Source organism: Euleptes europaea, chromosome 4 (assembly GCF_029931775.1).
Source record: "Euleptes europaea isolate rEulEur1 chromosome 4, rEulEur1.hap1, whole genome shotgun sequence".
In the NCBI taxonomy this organism is placed as follows: domain Eukaryota; kingdom Metazoa; phylum Chordata; class Lepidosauria; order Squamata; family Sphaerodactylidae; genus Euleptes; species Euleptes europaea.
The window spans coordinates 24,733,088-24,752,804 of NC_079315.1; the positions used below are offsets into that span (position 1 = coordinate 24,733,088).

At 42.7% G+C, this 19,717-nt stretch overlaps 1 protein-coding gene across 2 annotated transcripts in view; it reads left to right on the forward strand.

The window, feature by feature from the left end:
* The window catches only part of ZNF462 (zinc finger protein 462), an 85,120-nt gene extending 67,442 nt beyond the window's left edge, over positions 1-17,678 (forward strand). For both annotated transcript variants that reach the window (XM_056848829.1, XM_056848830.1), the window contains exons 9-12: positions 9,106-9,329; positions 10,806-10,938; positions 14,473-14,587; positions 16,465-17,678. In XM_056848829.1, the coding sequence (XP_056704807.1) occupies positions 9,106-9,329; positions 10,806-10,938; positions 14,473-14,587; positions 16,465-16,672 (680 nt within the window). In that variant the 3' untranslated portion in view covers positions 16,673-17,678. The remainder of the gene's footprint in view (positions 1-9,105; positions 9,330-10,805; positions 10,939-14,472; positions 14,588-16,464) is intronic.
* Positions 17,679-19,717: the final 2,039 nt, after the last annotated feature.

Consider the following 19,717-nt stretch of genomic DNA (forward strand, 5'->3'; position numbering starts at 1 on the left):
AGAGTTGGCACCAGACCCATTTGGGCAGGAGTGAAGAGGGACTCTGTGGGATGGTCCACCTTACTTGGATATTGGGGGAGTCGGGACAGGGCATCCGCCAGCAGGTTTTGCTTCCCAGGAACATATTTCAGTACAAAGCGGAATTGGGAAAAGAAGTCCGTCCATCTCAATTGCTTTGCTGAGAGTTTACGAGTCCCTGTCAAAGCTTCCAAATTTTTGTGGTCACTCCAGACCTCAAATGGGATTTTAGACCCCTCTAGAAATTGCCTCCATATAGTCAGAGCATGATCAACTGCAGCGGCTTCCTTTTCCCAAATGGGCCAATTAAGCTGCAATTGGGTGAATTTCTTGGAAAAGTAGGCGCAAGGTTGTAGCTGTCCGTTTTTTCCCCGCTGCAACAAGGCACCCCCCATGGCTACATCTGAAGCATCTACTTGGACTATAAACAACTGTTCACAATCGGGGTGTCGTAAGACAGGTTCTGAGGTGAAAAGCCGCTTAAGCGTGTCAAAAGCAGTTTGGCATTGGGGGGGTCCAGTTAACTCAGGCAGTGGGCAAGGTAGCCACAATCTCCTTTCCCTTTGTTTTGAGGAGGTCAGTGATGGGCAAAGCAATTTGCGCGAAGTTGGGGAGGAAACCTGGTAGAAATTTGCGAACCCGAGAAATCTTTGGACCTGTTTACGGGTCGTGGGTGGTTCCCAGTCAACTGCTCCCCGTATTTTTTCCGGGTCCATGGTTAATCCATGATGCGAGACAATATAGCCAAGGAAAGTTAGTTGTCTCTGATGAAATTCACATTTGGTCACTTTGGCATAGAGTTGGTTGTCTCTAAGGCATTGCAACACTTCCCTGGGTTCCTTCTGGGTTTTGGAGTAGATAAGGATGTCGTCTAGATAAACTATCACTCCTTTAAACAGCAAATCATGTAGAACCTCATTAATTAGTTGCATGAAGTCCCCCGGAGCCCCTTTTAAGCCGAAGGGCATCACAAGAAACTCAAACATACCAAAGCAACTTGAAAAGGCTGTCAGTGGCTCATCCCCTTCACGAATCCTAATACGGTAGTAGGCTTCAACCAAGTTCAATTTGGTAAATATGCACCCCTCTCTTAGTTGTCCCAAAAGATCTGAAATCAAGGGGATAGGTATACAATGTTTGGTTACACAGCCCGGATAACCTACGAGAACCAATAAACCAAGGGAGCAGATTCCTCGGCGAACCCTCCAGGGCTCCAGCCAGAGGACGGTGAAAAATAGGACTAGAGGTAGTTTCCCACAGAATACAGTCTAAACATCCTAAGAGCGGCATAGCACAGCGACCTTGGTTTATTGGCCTCCACTTTTTGCTTTCATGGTGGGATATAATCACCAGACCAACGATTTAAAAGCGTACCGGTCAGACTTTTGTACTACCATTTGTTAGCGATCCTTGATTATATTTAGACTCCACATACGCACTGATTTTTACTGTTGAGACAAAGCACCATGGGAATTGTAGCTGTTGGAGAGTGTTCCCGCCACCTCCCCTCCCACTTGAACCACAGCTCTGTGGTGTAGTTATTCCCCTGTACCCCCATAAGCATGCTAATCATGCCAAAAATAATTTTTGTGATCTCTGATTCTGGTCTCACTCTTAATTAGCATGACCTCATATCATTGTTACCTCTCCTATATCTAACTCGGATCTAGCTTTGGATTTTCCCTAGATGTCACTCAGTCTCTCAGACGATATTAACAGAAGTTCCTTTACATAGCTGGCTCTTACCATAAGCTCATACTATCGATTTTGGATTGCTAGGCTCACATCTCATCACTTAACGTTCAGTCATTTGCTGAAGCCTTATTGGTGTAAATCTTTTGTGTCATAAAATGGGTCTCTGTTACCGGTATTAAGGAGGAGGTGCCCAGAGGAATCCTAATATGAAACAGAGTGAGGTAGCTGTGGCAGATGGTAGCTTTGAGACACTATTGTGGAAGGATGTCCAAGTATAAGGCACTGTGCTTTTTATTGTGGGTCTGCTTGATTTGGATTGCCTACTAGGATCTCTTGGACTGGCTCTGGAAGGTATCAGGCTCCTAACCGACCCCAGTTATGGGGGGGGGTGTTGGATCTGAGGGAAGGTGGCACAGTCTTCTCAGATCTCGGAAGCTAAGCAAGGTCTGTACTTGGATGGGAGGCCACCAAGGAAGACACTGCAGAGGAAGGCAATGGCAAACCACCTTGGCTTCTCACTTGCCTTAGAAGCCCCTCAGGGCCGAATCTAGGGGGGCCAGGGGGGCGCTTGCCCCAGGCAGCATGCAGAGGAGGTAGCAATAGCAGCAGATTATATAAAGAAAAAAAATGTATATAATATATGGGCCTGACCTGGATGGCCCAGGCTAGCCTGATCTCGTCAGATCTCAGAAGCTAAGCAGGGTCAGCCCTGGTTAGCATTTGGATGGGAGACCACCAAGGAATACCAGGGTTGCTGTGCAGAGGAAGGCACTGGCAAACCACCTCTGTAAGTCTCTTGCCATGAAAGCCCCAAAAGGGGTCACCATAAGTCGGCTGCGACTTGACGGCACTTTACACACACACAATATATGGGGGGCTTCAATTTGAATTTTTGCCCCTCTTCAAAAAAAAATATGTAGATCTGGTCCTGAAGCCGCTTGCTGGGGCTGCCATAAATCATACATACATATGTATGTACATGTTAGATCCCACTAGGAAGTCCTCCACTTTTTAACAAACATACCTGTTAGAATATCCCTTTCCACCCACTTTGTGTTAATTGAGTAACAGCACAGAGCCGATTCCTCCTCCCCACACACTATTTAGTTCCTTAGCTTTCCTCTCCAAGGGATCTTAAAGCCTTTACTTCCTTCAAATTAATTTTGATTTATTCATAATTGGTTGTAGAAAAGGTATACCGGTTGGTCTTAGCATATGCTTTTGTTTTTCTTAAATGTATATTCTTTGGTAAGGGGTAGAATGGATTCCCCCCCCCTCCCCCTTAGCTTAAAATAGCTGTGTATGACGAAAAGTACAAGAAACCCTGATGTAAGCAGATAGCAGAGATGTGAACTTGGATGGACGCTAATTGGAGTAGAATGCACATCTAAAGTTTTCATTAAAGCATAGTTAAGTTATTTTGGTCACGATTAATATGAGTCTGAGGCTATTTACAGATTATGGGGTTGTTTTGGGGCGGAGAGGTTGGCTCAGAACGGGGAAATGTGTTCCTCATTAAAACAGTTACAGGCTACAGGATGTTATCAATCTGCTTTAGAAAGGGCTGTGTTGCGGATTTCAGGTCGTCAACGTGCCCACTACTGTAAGTGTGGGTTTCAACTTGCCTTATATAGGCACAGAGGGAGCTGAGATTCTGTGGACTTTATAAGGCTTTAAGGAGGAAAAAAAATTAAAACCAGGAACTGGTTATTCCACAGACACAGTGGTAGCAAGGAATAGCTTCTGGCTTGTAAATTGAGCTTGGTTTCCTAAAAGCCTGACCTATTGAACTCCTTTGGCACACCTATCCTCAGAGCTATGGAAATGCAAATCCAATGCTTGTTGCCCTTGTATTTAGTAGAGATAATGCAGTTAGTCCTTGCAGTCGTCTGATAAGCTGTTCCCATCCAGCTTTTGAAGAAATGCCCTGAAATTTTTCCAGTGCTGAATGCAGTCTATCAAGTACAAAATGCCTGAAGGCTTTAACCCCCACCCACCCCCCAGCATTGCTGCTGTTTTACATTGCTCAGATGATTCAAAGGTATTTTTGGTGTATTGGCTCCCCCCACCCCCAAAACCGAAGGAAAGAAAACAAAAGAAACTTAGATCTTTTGGGAGGAAGACTTATGCATGAGCATCACAATCAAAACATGCAGCATTATCAAATATACTTGTAATATTTTTTTTGCCCCTGAAGTCCAGTTAGCATTTGTTTTGGGTATTTTCCAAAAATGAAAGTTCGGAGAGCAATTCCTAGATAAATATTTTAAAGGCATTAGAAGTTCAGAAATATCATGGACTATGGTTTGGAAGGGGCATAGAATTATCACTAAAGAACTCTTTCTTTAAAGTTTTTGTACTCATGATGGATGATAGCATATATTCCAATTTTGACCCATCCCAGGCATTAAGTAGGCTGTAACTGCTCTTTTCTAAGTACATGTCCTTCCCCTCTGCCGTGCATACAATATACTGTGTGCACGTTACTCGGTGTAGAAGCCAGTATCCAGGATGCCCAGTTTATGGCATCCACAACCTTTTAAAGCCTGTGGGCACCTTAGGAATGTTGAGAGAAGGGGGCGAGTGCCATCTTAAAATGGCTGCTGAAGGAGGTGTAGCCAAGCCCAAAATGGCCAATATTGCAGCCATGGAAAACATGGCAGCCAGTAACAATGGCCTTGCCAGCTTACAGTTGCCCCACCCACATTCTGAATAGAATCATAGATTTGGAAGGGACCACCAGGGTCATCTAGTCCAACCCCCTGCACAATGCAGGAAATTAACAACTACCTCCCCCCCCCCACATCCCCAGTGACACCAACCCTCCTTCCGCCATTCAGGATCCCACAATAGCTTAGTGAGTGCTGGGGAAAGTGGTGGCAGATGCCACAGTGCCTATAGGCGCCGTGTTGGGGAACTCTGCCATATTTGATAGAACCAACAAGCACACAGGTATTCCCCGCCTAAGCTTCTGACCTGACCAATGAGGCCATCTTTTTAATTTAATCTGCTACCATTCCAGCTGTTAATTTCTTTTACAAAAAGAGCCTCTTTATTATCAAAGTCACTGTATGAACTGGACTTAGAGCAAGCATGGGTGGACTGAAGTTTAAGAACGCAAGACAAAGAGTTGCACTTTAGATTTAAACTTTTGCTTATCGTAAAGGAAACCACAATTAACATGGCATGAAGTTAAAGGAACCAGTACAATGCAAAAGCACTGAAGAATAGCTGTTAAAATAACCAACAAAAATATGTTTTAAATTGTCTGCAGTTTAAAACTCTGCCAACCAAAATTTTAAATGTATTTTTGCTGGTTATTTTAACAGTTATTCTTCAGTGCTTTTGCACTGTACTGGTTATATTATTGTTACTGTGAGCACTTGTCCCCGTGGTAGTCCCATAAACAGCATCCACAGACGAGTCGTCCAAAAGAGAGTTGATTTATTAGAAAACCTACAGGTATACAGAGCTAACAGGTAAATTGGCACGAATGAGAACGAAAGGCACGGCTAAAGGCCTATATGGAAGAGCATTGGTCATATCAGATAGTGAAGGCAGCCCTGGCAACCACCCCCCTTACAAGAGCGGTTCCCACAGAGTAAAGGAATTTGGCAGTTACCAGGCTTGGCCTTGGGACGCACCTGGCGGAATCACAACACACACACAGTCTGGCAGTCTCAGCAGAGAGCAGGCCTGACAGTTACCCAACTTGGGCTCCAGTTTTCTTGGAGCAAGTTGAGTCTAAATCCCAAGGTACCTCCAGCTGGTTTTGGTATGTGTTGGGGAAATGGGGGTGGCTGATTGCCATGGCTTCCAGGCACATGATCGTCCCAGAACAATGAAGCAGGACAAGTAGGATGCTTAATGAACAGTGACAGCATCCCAAAAATCTCAAAGCCCTTTTTCCAGGTTTCCAGTCGGGACTAGTAGAACACACTCTTTGCCAATGAAGCTGAAGACTGGAAACCAGCGAGTCAGAGAACAGTAGGCAAATCCACGGTATCTGTAACACTCTGCTCCAACACCACATTTCAAAGGAGTCTACTTTCTTCCTATCAGCTTTCTTCAATGTCCAGCTTTCAATGGCCTTAGAAGGCTGTTAACTCTGTTTAGGATTGTACTGTAAACACTCTGAAGTGTTGGGCAATCATGTGGGCTAAGGAATGCTACAGGAGGGAACCTGTTGACAGTGCTGCTGCAGAATGTTGAATTGAAATGGACTTATATATGTAATTGACTTACTATAAAATGAATGATGCAATGTGGGGCTGAAGAAACGAAAGTGAAACGGCCGTCCCCCAGCTTTTGGATTTATATCTACTATTGGATATCTTGCTGAATTAGTTTTGAAACTCAGAAGAGGACTTTTTTGCCTCCAGATATACACCAATAGATTGTTTCATGCTTACCTGTATATTTGTATATAACCAATCACTTAGTTGCTAAGCTTTCATGTTGTACACTAGTTTGTTCTTTCCATCTTCATTACATACGTGTTTTTTTGCAACCTGTTTATGTTCATTTGTGTACCACTTTCCCATGCTAACTACCTGGAGGATGGCAACCCTAGAAGCAGCCCTCAGCATAATTCACTTGCGCCCCTTACCAGCCTCAACAAGAAGGAAACAGTATTTGATGCTTCCCTTGACTGTAGCTTATGCAAATATATGCTTTGCAATGAAAGTACTCTAAGTGGATCCTAACAGATTTTGTGGTGATTTTGTAAAAAAATTAATTTATATGCTGTTTTGTTTTGATTTAAAATATGAACACCACTTAGGCTGCTGTAGCTAATGCCATTGTTTACACCAGGGGACCCCTACGTGGTGCCCACTGGGCCTTTTGTGGCACCCACCAAGTGTTTTTAGGAAGTGGGTGGGGCCAGGTGGGGCTTTTGCCCAGCAGGGCTTCTGATTGGTTATTGGAGATTTGATTGGCTGTGCAGATTTTTTCTTTGGCAGCAGCTGCCTCCACAGCACTACACTGCTGCTGAAGTTAAGTTGTGGCAGTCGTTTTGTGGCTGGTTCCTCCTCTTCTGGCAGCCGTTTTGTTGCTGTGCCCACCGTGTCATGTCAGAATTCCCAATGTGCCTGCAGGCTCAAAAAGGTTGGGGACCCCTGGTTTATATAGTGCCATCAGCATATATAACACATAATAGAGTACAAGAAGGCAGGTCCTTACCCCAAGGAGCTTCCAGACTTAAAAAAAAATTGACTTAAGGGAGGCATAAGTGTGGGGAGGGGAAGGGGAAGAATAAGTGTTCATTAGGGTTGCCAGGTCCCTCTTCGCAACCAGTGGGAGGTTTTTGGGGTGGAGCCTGAGGAGGGCAGGGTTTGGGGATAAGAGGGATTTCAATGCCATAAAGTCCAATTGCCAAAGCGGCCATTTTCCAGGTGAACTGATCTCTGTCGGCTGGAGATCAGTTGTAATAGCAGGAGATCTCCAGCTCGTACCTGGAGGTTGATAAACACGAACAAGCACTGATGGCGTTCTGAATATAATTAATTCAATTTTCAATAGACAATAACATAAATCACATGTATGCAAACTGCAAATATCAATGTACAAGGTCAAAGTCCCGAAAGTAGCAAGAACTTGAAACAAAAAAGCTGGGCGTTCCGGCTGCAGTGATGTTGCAAGAGAACTCCGGGAAACGGTATGATAGAAAACCCAGAAACTGTAACGCTGGAGTGAAACACGAATTGAGCCAAATGAATCTTAAAGACGTGGTAATATTATATCCCGAGATAGGATTCCGGTAAGACCCATTTCGCCGAGGCTTTATCCATTGGGATAGTCGCAGGTAATCTTTTGCAGAAAAATCTTGCAAGCATTGAGAGATGAAAGTCTATCTCAAGCACTGGAAAGCAATTAGCTTACAGTTCAATGGATGGCTCCTAGCCATGGATGGCTTTGCACTTGTACATTGATATTTGCAGTTTGCATACATGTGATTTATGTTATTGTCTATTGAAAATTGAATTAATTATATTCAGAACACCATCAGTGCTTATTCATGTTTATCAACTTCAATTTAAGCACGAGGAATTTTTTGAATCCGTACCTGGAGATTGGCAACCCTAGTGTTCATGCTAGTTACAATATGCCAGTTTGTGCTCCAAGATGGAAGAAAGATGGGATGTAAATAATAATTTTGTGCCTTTTAATTCCCCCCTTACATTTCATTGGGCTTAGACTGGAGTAACTGTATAGGAAAAATGTGTTAAATACTCCACTTAGTGGCGTGTCCCCAGTGTGCATGAAAGTGGTTGTATGTCGGGTACTAGAAAACTGACTTTGTTGCAACATCTTTCCTTCCTTCTATAACTCCTGGCAATTTGGTTTTTAAACTCTCTACTGGTTTTTGGGGTTTTTTGGTTTGAGGAAAGACAGTGTGGCAGCCGGAGCAAAAATGGAAATGTCCCAGTGGCATAGTTATAACCACACTTAATCCTAAAGCACTCACAGTGGAGGTTTTAAGTCATGGCCTCTGTTCAAAACGGCGGCAGAAATGTACAAGGCTTGCAGAAAGTTCAGAATTTGCTCTGCTTTCAAATTCCACGATATTAAACACATAGTAAACCCCTTATTTACCACTGGTTATGGCATGTTTAAAGGTAGGTAAGTTGTTGATCCGGTGATAAATTTTGCATACAATTAACCTTAGAGAGGAGTCAGTAAAGGAAGAATTTTGCACATTTTGGGAAAGAGGAGAAAAAAATCCCACATCAGACGAGAAGACTGCAGGCTTGTATGCTGCTGCTGAATATCTTCAGTAAAATATTATATATGTTTACTCTGTGAATTCGGTGAGACTTACTCCCGAGCAAGTGTAGGAAGAGCTGAGGTAGTTATAAAGGTTGGATCTTGGAGACTTTCAAACTCCTTTCTTAGCCCCTTGGAGAGTGCCATAAAAATGTACTAAATAGAGATTCTTGATGGCTCACCATTCTCCCCGTTTACAGAAAACCGCTCTTCTGAGCATCTTCTAACTGTTGGACTTTCTTTTCAGGATCAAGATTAAGGCGGCAAAGTGGGAGGGGATCTTAATGATATCTGAATGTAATGTTTGTTTTTATCCACCCTGCGTCTTCTGGGTTGAGTAAACTAGACTTGAGTAAACTAGATTTACTCAACAACACTGTGCTATAGCTGAGTACAGGAGAACAACTATGTCCTACTTTGTAGGATAGGATACCATAGTGGTTATGAAGTCCTTTTTGTTCCAAAAGTAATGCTTTAGAACCAAATCTGTTGGTGGTGGGTTTGGAATGAATATCAGGGGGGAAACGACTGGGCAGTAGAATGGAGGCCAACTGACCTTATGTGCGCAACACCACAATAATTTCTTAATTAATGGAACTTCCTTTTTTTCCCCTTACCCAACAGAAGAACGAGTGGTTCCCATAGAAGTGTGCCGTTCCAAGCTGTCCAAATATTTGCAGGGAATTGTTTTCCGCTGTGACAAGTGTACCTTCACCTGTTCCAGTGACGAGAGCTTACAGCAGCACATAGAGAAGCACAATGAGCTAAGACCTTACAAATGCCAACTCTGCTATTACGAGACCAAGCACACGGAGGAGCTGGATGCTCATCTTCGAGATGAGCATAAGGTAAGCCCTTGCTAGCTATGACTGTCAGGGCATGTTTCCCCATTCTGAAATTCCACATAGCTTCAGAGGGACGGTGGTTGTCCACGATGAACTGCCATTTTCTCCAAATTTTACAACAAAGAATTTCTTCATCCCATAATTAGCAAGACCACGATGCTTCCTCCTAGCTTTTACAAATTCATTAAGCAAATTCATGGAGGATACTGTCAGGTTCTGCTGCAGTTGGGTCTGAGTCCAGGGCTCTCTCACTCTCCAGGGTTGCTTTAGTTCGGCAAGGGTCCCAGAAGATCCTCTGAATAGAGCAAGAAGAGGGGGGCGTTCTCTTCACCCAGTTTCCACACTCTGCTCTGCCAATTACCTATTTTTGCCTCCTGGGAATGAGTTTAGCTCTTCTGTGTGTTCCCCCCCCCCCCCGCCCCCCGGCTGCTCCTGGGCACGCCCTTTAAATGCTTCCCCAAGGGAATCAAACCTGGTTATCCAGATTAAAGTCCACTGCTCCAAACCACTGCTTTTAACCACTACACCACACTGGTTTAAAAATATACAGCCAGGATGTAAAAGTAGACTGCCAAGTTGCTGAAACTAAGGAGCACGGCACCCAAACTTTTTGAGTTGGTACTTTCCCCCCCGATTTGAATCCATCGGCCTGTATCTTATCACTCCACTAAGCAAAGTTTGAAGCCTCCGTCAAGCCTGAGGGGCCACCCTCCAACACGTGGCTATTCTATGAGGATCTGAGAGACCCACTCTGCCATGGAAGCTCACTAGATGACCATGTCCCTCTCAACCTAACCTACCCCACAGGGTTGCTGTGAAGATAAAGTGGAGGAGAGGAAAAGGGTACAAGTCATCTTGAGTCCCTATCGAAGAAAAAGGCAGGGTATAAGTGAAGAACATAAATATTCCTCCAGTGGAAAAGCCACTTGTGTTGGAGGAAGTTGGTTTTTTAATGTATTGATGTTTTGATTTTATGTGTTTTGCAAGCTGCCTGGAGAATCTGAATTGGCAGAGAAGTGCTGGAAATAACAACAACAAAATTCCAGTTGTGGCAACAGAGCACCTTGACAAATGTACATCCTGTTCTTCCATTGTGCTTCTTCCCTCTTTCGCTACCCTCACCCAAGTTATTCTGTCTGTGTTTCCTCAGCAAACATTTTTACTGGAGGGTTTCACAGAATATGGCTGGTGGCTTTTGGTAATGAGCCCCCCCGCCCAGCACTTTTCTGCCTTGGGGGTCTTGTGGCCTTTCCCCCTTCTTTAGATAGGGGAGCTCTACCAAAAAAGCCCATCTGTCTTTGCTGTGCTCTATTTAACACTTCAGGAGACTCGGATCATTGCTGTAATTGTGTGGGAGAGATGCTGTTGCAGAATCCGAGAACTGCCCTCCCATTGCCATGAGGAGAACTTCAAGCCTGTATATTATATACACATGATCCAAATAAACAGAGTTCCCCTGTATTGTTTTCTTCTCTGAAGGTGAGTCGCAACTTTGAGCTGGTTGGACGGGTTAACTTAGATCAGTTGGAACAAATGAAGGAAAAAGAGGAGAGTTCCACCAGCGATGAGGAAGAAAAAGAAGAGGAGATGAGTCCCAAGGCAGAAGAAAGAGGTCAGCGTTCTTTTCTCGTTTCTTATGCCCAACATAAAACCATATCCAGATTCTTCCCTCCTCTCCAAAATTAACATTTTTGGCTCACCAGAATTTCCCTGCCCAAATATGCAAAAGATGAGTTTTTGACTTGAGTTTTTTGAAGCAAAAACAAACAAACAAAAAACCCTCATTTACTCAATCAACATTCACAGGAATTGAGAGTATACATGTCTATATTTATTCTTAGGTAAGTCTATAATACACATCTGTCCAGGCCCAACTCCAGTTTCATTATAATAGTTAGCATTAACTTAACACTTTCTGAGGATTTAGATCACTTTAAATACTCCTTACAACAATCCTAGAAGGTAGGCCATAGTGTCGAAAAAGGGCAGAGGCTGTGAGAGGGATCAGTCACCTAGACAGGCAGAGGAGAGGTCTGAATTGAAGACATCTTGCTTTATAACTTTTTAGCCACTAAACTGCACAAGTTCTTGGTCTCCGCTATTCATTATATGGTTTTTGTACAGAAGGAGAGTTAGTGTTCCATAACTTTAAAAATAAATGTTTTCCCTAGTATGTGATAATCGGAAGTGTGCTGCCTCTGAGCATCATTGTTAGCTACTGTGGGTAAAAGCTATTGATAGACTTATTCTTCATGAACCACAGTTATCTTCTGCACCAAACCTATTTCCTTCTATTGTTGCAAAAAAAGATTTGAAGACAGAGCTCCGGATTCCGGAGTGTGTCAATCAGGGGAAGACAAACTTGTGAACTTCTACAATTGGTGTAAAATATGTAAATTGAAGCAAATGTATACAAATGTGTGCACTTGATATAATAGCAGAATTTAGGATTTTCAGCATAAAATTTCAGGCATTACCTCCCCCAGCCTAGTTCTGTTTTAAAAAAAATTATGTTCGAGGACCAAACTGTGACATACTTAAGCAGATAAAGATCAGCATTTTGTGAAAAGATGCTTTTAACATCAAGAGGACAAAAATCTCTAAAGTAATGTGTGCTCCTTGATAGATATTTTCAGCAATCAGTGCATGAAAAGTGGGGGGAATGCTTTGGGCTGATAGTGATGATACAGCTTCCCAATGCTGAAGCCAGCTTGGGGGTGGGGAGGAGAAGGGCAGGCACTGTGTGTGTTTTGTGTGTGTGATTGTCAGTAGCTTAAGTTGGCTCATGAGCTGTGTACATTATAACCAAACGTGGAAATGAGGCGAGCGGAGATCAGCAGTAAATGAAGCAAAATCCCCATTTCTTTCATTATGTACTTTGAGAGGAATCCGGGAAGGCAAAGGCATTGGCATGCTGTTGTTTTCTTGCTCAAGATAATCCCCACTAAAGAATTAATGCTTGGAGCAGATGGCGCCATCTCATTTTCAGTGAAAAGAATCAAGCGAGATAGTCCAAGCAATTATTTTTAATGGCCTGTGTGGTGATCATCTTAATTTTGCAAGGGGGAAAAAACACACGTTTCATCTTTTGTTTGGTGGCCTGTGCCCCTGTTGACACAGGGGCCTGTGCCTGGAACGTCCACAGTGCATTCGAGGTGTTGCGTGGATGCTCAATTATGCTAACTGGGCATGATCCAGCACTTCTAAGGCCCACTGGTTTCAATAGGAGAGAGATTAAAGCACATCATTAGCTCACTGGGACAAAGAAGTGCTTAAACTTTGGCTGGATCGTGACCACATTCTTGACATACCCAGATTAATAAAACAGCTCTATCATGCAGGTGTCTGGTTGGACTTCTTGTTTCCAGGAGAGCTGGACATAAGAACTCCATGTCGGATGAAAGCCAGTGGCAAAACTCCCATTTATTTCAACAGGGTTGGATGGAAATCTGAAATTCCAGTGCTGAAAGCAGCCACAGCCAGTAACCGTGTCTCCCTTTCTAGCATCTCTTTGACCTGTATGTTCACACCATGGTGGTGGTGGTGTGTGTGTGCGGGGGTGGGGGGGAATATGCAAGAATACTAGAATTATTTCCCTCCCTTTTTTGCTAAGACTGCATCTGCTGCAAAAAGCAAGCAAGTCAAGTGATTGATTTTCATCTGATGTTTGGGTTGGGGCACGGGGTGGGGGGGCGATGTGGCAGAGGGAATCTTTGTCTGGGGACCTATGATGGCTGTTGGCAGCCCTGCGACCTGTCGGATGTTATCACACTGTGAAAAGAACAGGGGGGCACATGCCTTTTGCTTCCTGTTCATGTGCATGACAGTTTTGTGTGACACATCTCTTGTACGCACAAAAAAATCACAAAATCACACAAGGGTGGAAGAGACCACAAGGGCCATCCAGTCCAACCCCCTGCCCTGCAGGATCCCATAATCAAAGTGCTCCCGACAGATGGCCATCCAACCTCTGCTTAAAGACCTCCAAAGACGGGGACTCCACCCCCCCCCAAAGGCAGCGCATTCCACCATCGAACTGCCCTCACCGTCAGAAAGTTCTTCCTAATGTTTAGGTGGAATCTTTTTTCTCTTAGTTTAAATCCATTACTCCGTGTCCTAGTCTCTGAAGCAGCCGAGAACAAGCTAGTTCCTTCATGAACATGGCATCCCTTCAAATATTTAAACATGGCTATCATGTCACCCCTTAACCTTCTCTTCTCCAGACTAAACAAACCCCTTAAGTCTCTCCTTGTAGGGCATAGATTCCAGACCTTTGACCATTCTGGTCGCTCTCCTCTGGACAAGCTCCAACTTGTCAACATCCTTCTTAAATTGTGGAGCCCAAATCTGGACACAGTATTCCAAGTGAGGTCTGACCAATGCAGAATACAGTGGTAGTATTACTTCCCTTGATCTAGACACAATACTCGTATTGATGCAGCCCAGAATTGCATTGGCCGCCTTAGCCGCCATATCACACACACAGTCTCCTTTGCAAACTCTTGATCTGGAGATGAGAAGCATTTATTTTACACGAGATGGTTGCCGAGGGGCTGGAAGTGCTTCGTTTGCGCATGCATTCGTTATACCCAAAACTATTGTCTGGATGCTGAGACATACTGTGTTAGGGATCTCTAGCCCCTTAAAATATTGCCAGGTTTTCTTCAGCAGCACTAAGGAATTCTCGAACCTAGAATTGCATTTCAAGTCTAATAAGAAAAAGGATAATTTAGAACAAGAGCAGAAATAAAATGGAAAATGTAGACATAAGGTTAATGACTGACTGACTATGTTTTGATGTGGGAGAAGGAACTGATAAGAGTATGCACAAGGAAACACCAAACGTTAAATATTTCTCAGTTTCCATTAGATGAAGACTGGGCTCTGTATGAGTACCTAAATGGGAGCTTCTAAGTGTCACGCTTGCTTAATGAATCCAGATTTGTGTATAGCTTAATGATCACATTTAGTGTATTGGTATCAGCTAATTAGGTTTTACACTCAGATTTCCCTCTCTTTATTTTCTGTAAGAGGAACTGTTTGTTTCCATTCCCGAGGATTTCAAAGGAAACGACATGCTCTAGTTTTTAAAGAAGAAATATGGGGATTCGTAGTGAAGGCTAACCTATCTAATGTTTTCCTGTAGAGTCCATGAGATTCTCAGAGAATGGACCTCCGGAAAAACGGTTCCCATGTGAATTTTGTGGTCGATCATTTGCAGAAGGCTCTGAATGGGAGAGGCACGTACTGAGGCACGGCATGTAAGTTGGCCTAAGAACAGCTTTTCTGTAAAGGCCCTGGTTACTCCCATACCTCCTCATCCACTGTGCGTAGAGTGAGGGAAAGAATACTGAAGATGAGTCCCTTGCAACATGGGGAAAAACTGGTCTTTGGGTTGCAGATTAAGGTCTCTGCTGCAGCCTAAAATGCCACATCTGGCCACTGAAGGTTTTTTGTTGCTTGTTTGTTTGTTTTGCAGCAGCAGCTGCTTAGGATAGGGTTGCCAGCTCCATGTTTGGAAATACCTGGAGATTTTTGAGTTGGAGCCTGAGGAGAGTGGGGTTTGGAGAGGGGAGGGACTTCAATGCCATAGAGTCCAATTGGCAAAGTGGCCATTTCCTCCAGGTGAAGTGATCTCTGTTGGCTAGAGATCAGTTGTAATAGCGGGAGATCTCCAGCCACCACCTGGAGGTTTGGAACACAATACCAGCATCAGTGCCAAGCATTAAATGAATATGTGCTATAATGCAAAACAACAGTGTTCAGAACCAAGAAGGTCGTGGCAAAGAAGAGGTGTAGCAAATTTTCTTCTGCATATATCCCTCATGTGTTGCAACAATGTGCTCAATCCAACGATCCTTCAAGGTGATTTTCTAAGGTTGAGTTACCTTCACAAACCCTGCTTGCTGCCTGTAACAACCTTAGAAAATCACCTTGAAGGATCGTTGGATTGAGCACATTGTTGCAACACATGAGGGATATATGCAGAAGAAAATTTGCTACACCTCTTCTTTGCCACGACCTTCTTGGTTCTGAACACTGTGAGATACACTATATGGACATTTTCAGCATTATCTCTTTAGTAATCATTGAACAATTGAATTCGTTGTCACGTGTATAAACTGATAGGTATTGATGTACATTTTGGGTGTTTGTTTGCTTTAATATTATTGCTGTTTTGCATTAAAGCACATTCATTTAATGCTTGGCATTGATGCTGGTATTGTGTTCCAAACATACTGTACAGCAGGCTAACTAGTGTTTTTTTTTTCACCACCTGGAGGTTAGCAACCCTAGTTTAGGAACACAGGTATAAATGGGGCGACATGGAAAGAAGGAGGCGAGTGGACAGGGCAGATGGCTGAAGCAAAAGGAAGAATGAAGGAAATGGGGAATTTGATAAGATTTCGAATGGTCACAGAAGGGATTTTATTGCCTTGAATAGTTCATTGCCAGCTCTCTTTGATTAGCAGAAGCAGGAAAATCATTTGACTATGCTTAATTTGCATTATTTATACAGATCATGTAAGGTTATTTTTCTTGTTGCAGAATTTGGATTACTTTGGCACAGAATTCCCAATGCCTTGTTGTTCTTAGGTGTAGTGGTGTAGAGCGGTGGTTAGGAGTGGTGGACTCTAATCTGGAGAACCGGGTTGGTTTCCCCACTCCTACACATGAAGCCTGCTGGGTGACCCTGGGCCCTGTCACAGTTCTCTCCAAACTCTCTCAGGTCCACCTACCTCACAGAGTGTCTGTTGTGGGGAGGGGAAGGGCAGGTGATTGTAAGCCGGTTTGATTCTTCCTTAAGTGGTAGAGAAAATTGGCATAGAAAAACCAACTCTTCTTCTAAAGTGCATGCAGTCCTGGTTATGGAATTCTGAAATCAGGGGTGATTGAAACAACAGTGTATTTTCTCTTAGCTTCTCTTAGATAGCTTGACCCAATCAGAAACGGGTATATATGAACATTCGGGTGTATATAAACATTGGTGCCACTTAGCAGGAAGAATTTGTGGAAAGTGGTTGGGGCCATTACTTGTGTTTGGGGCCATTACTTTACGGGTTCCACAAGAGAGATGTTGAAAGTGTGCGATGCCTCTGTATCTAAACATCTCATTCTCTACTCGCTGGATTTCCAGGGCCTTGAATGAAACCAAGCGAATGATTGCTGAAGATGGCCAGCCGAAAGAAGGCGTGGAGGATAACGTTAAGGTACCATTGGCAGAAGAGATGGAGAGCAGCACGAAAATAGTGGTGGACTTTTCCCACAAGAACGAAACTGCCGTCTGTATTGTTGCTGCTGCTGATAAATCACTCCAAGAGAATGCAGAGGCCAAAAGTGAATGAACACCTGGTGTGATTTCAAACAACCTACTTGAACAGTGATCGATGGGAGAGGGTAGGGAGGGGGACAAGGAAGAATCAAAGCTGCTTTTAGGACTGAATGATCTATTTTCAAAGCACTGGTACCTGTGTGTGTGTGCGCGTGCGTGTGTGTGTGTGTACATATATTAAATTTATTTAAGTGAGGGCGATGAAATATGTGACTCCTTTACATCGCTGCGGCTGTTCTGGATTTTGACAATGGGAAGTTACATTCATTTGGACTTGAGAAGCAAACTCCCCAACGTTCCTCGCGTTAACGCCAACGTGCTTTGCCATGGAGACTTCGGATTGTTTCAAGAATGGAAGTGTCATGAGGATGGAAGAGTGCGGTGGGGGACAACTTTCAGCGCCCAAGTTTGGGCGCTTTTTTTTCTAGTTTTAATATACATATTACGCTTTTTCCAGACTGAATGACTGACCAACGCTTTAGAAAAAGAAGAAAAACAAAACAAAATAAAAACTGCTTTTTGCTTAAAACAGTCACCTGTTTCCTAGTACCTCAGAATTAACCAAGGGAAATTAAAAAAAATACAAATCTCTGCATTTGTCAGTACTACCTGTTGTCATTGTGGTTAAATGTAGAGAGAGAGAGCGTGCGAGAGAGAGAGAGAGAGAGACTGACTGCTGGGCCAGATAGTGAATGGAAGAAAAATTTAAAAACCACAAAGTTTTAAAAGAAAGGAAAACAAAATTGTGCTCAAAATCCCTGTGGGGGTTTTATTTCTTAAAATACTGTGATTTTTTTAATTATTTTAGTAAAAAAAAATTACAAAAAAGAGAGAGAATTCCTAGATACCTGTCTGTGACTTGTCATCTTTTATTCCAGGTAAGCTATTTGTTAGCATTGGCTATGATTTTAGGGTTACTTTTCTAATAGATTCATGTGACTGACTCTGTGCCGTTTTTGTTTGGCCCCATGTCTCCGTTCACTCAGCCTGAGGGATTACAAATACAGCACAATTAAGTTTTTTTTCATGTAAAGTAATGTTATTTCCTCCACCCGCCGGGGAGACTTGGGGTGGGAAAGAGGATTAGTTCTTGTGAATAGAATATTCCTTCCTTTGTTTAGTTTTAAACATGTGGAAAATAGCAAAGAAGTAACTTTTTTAAGAAAAAAAGGAAAAAAAGAAAAAACCCATTAAACTATAGAACCAAACTTACAGCACAGCTATGCAGGTTGTGGACCAATCAGATGGGTCCTCATAATCATTCTGTTGCTTGTCAAATTTAACATCTCACACTGATTATTATTTTGGTTTTTAAGAATGGTTGCCTTTCCCCCCCCCCCTTTTATATGTGGCGTGTCTTGTTTTGGTGCGACGGGGGAGGGAAGGAGGGGAGGGAGTCGATAAACACCGCGGCGAGCTCGGGGTGACCCAGCTCCATTCGCTTTGGAGCCTGGAGAATCCTCTCTTGGCGGATCTCAAGATGGGGAGTGAAGCTGTTTGTATTGCCTCCCATCAGCTCTTCGCATGAGGGGGAACAGCGTAGCATAAATAGGAAATTGCACACATGGAATCTGAGCTCCCGGTTCCTTGTTCACGCAAAGAACATTTTTTTGTGTGTGCATATGTGTGTGAATACGAAATGGAAGAGCCAGGCCCATGGGTAATGGTCTGATTGTGAACAAAGGGGTTTCTTTCCAAAAAATTAGAAAGTACTTGACTGAATCCTAGTTTTAGAAATGCATGTGTCTCTTTGGGTTAGTTTTTCTTTTTCATATTTTTGTTTGGCTTTTTTTTTTATCTTCGAGGATGTGGGGAGGGGAGGGGGTGGGTAGGAAGGAAGCCGCCGAGAAGTCGTGTCCAACAGAACTTCTCATTGAACTGATGGCAAGAAAGAGAGAAAAGAAAATAATACTGTTGCATTTGTGGAATAAGTGCTACTTGAAAAGCATGGTGTTTTGATTTTGAGGATTCATATTTTGGGGGCGGGAGGTGGGGTGTTTCTTTTATTTGAAGGGAGGGAAAGTCATGTGGAAAACACATTGGAAGGACAAGTATAAATACACATTTTGTGTCTATGTTTTTTTTTTAATATAAATTGGCCTCATTTCAAATGTATTTAAACAGTTCCATACCTGGATTGGGTGTTTGTAATGGTTACCAAAAATGAAAAAGATGAAAAAAAATGAAATAAATGATTGTGACATGCTTTTATCACTACTTTATTTTTCAAATAACATGTAAATATTGTAATCCATTGGACTTGTTTTTGTTTTGTTTGTTTTTTTTGCTAACCTGTTAATAAATATATGGGACCATTATCCTTTTTAACAAGCCTAGAATGTCATATTTTTGTTGTGTTTTTTTCCTCCCAAATGTATACCTTGATATATTGTGGACACATATTTTAGATGCATTATTATGATTCTGTTGGCTGTAATGATGACCTAGGATTGAGAATAACATTTTTTTCATTTGTTTAATTTATACAGAGGACTTTTTCAGAGTTTGACAGAAGGAAATAAATAGCAAAATGATAACCCACTGGCTCCAGAACTCAGTATTTCCTAATTAAAATTAACTACTGCTCAGTGTTTGGCGGAAGGAGTGGATGTTCTGAAATGTTGCACTGATAACTTTTTTTAACGCAAAAAGAAAATGAATAAAGAATTTTCAAAAGCGAATGTGTGTATGGTTCTATGCAGTTGGGAATTAAACATTAAGCCCCTTACCTCTCTTTGAATCTTGTTTCAAAGCCAAATAATAGGTGGGAAATTTCCTGACTTCTCATTTAGTTAAGAAAAACCCCTCAAAGTAAAGGGCTGTTGGTACTTTTCAAGCTTTGCTGCTTTTTTCCATCAAAAGGTTTGTATCCTCTTTGTAAAATTACCTCCCTCTTGCAGAAACTCAAAGACGTTATAGGCAATAACACTTTATTTGCATAGGATATGATATACCCAAAGTTAAGCTCTTCAAAGGGCACACAGTCCAATACAGACTCACTTGGGGCTAAATCCCACTGAACCCACTGGGACTTTTCCTCTGAGTAAACATACTCATA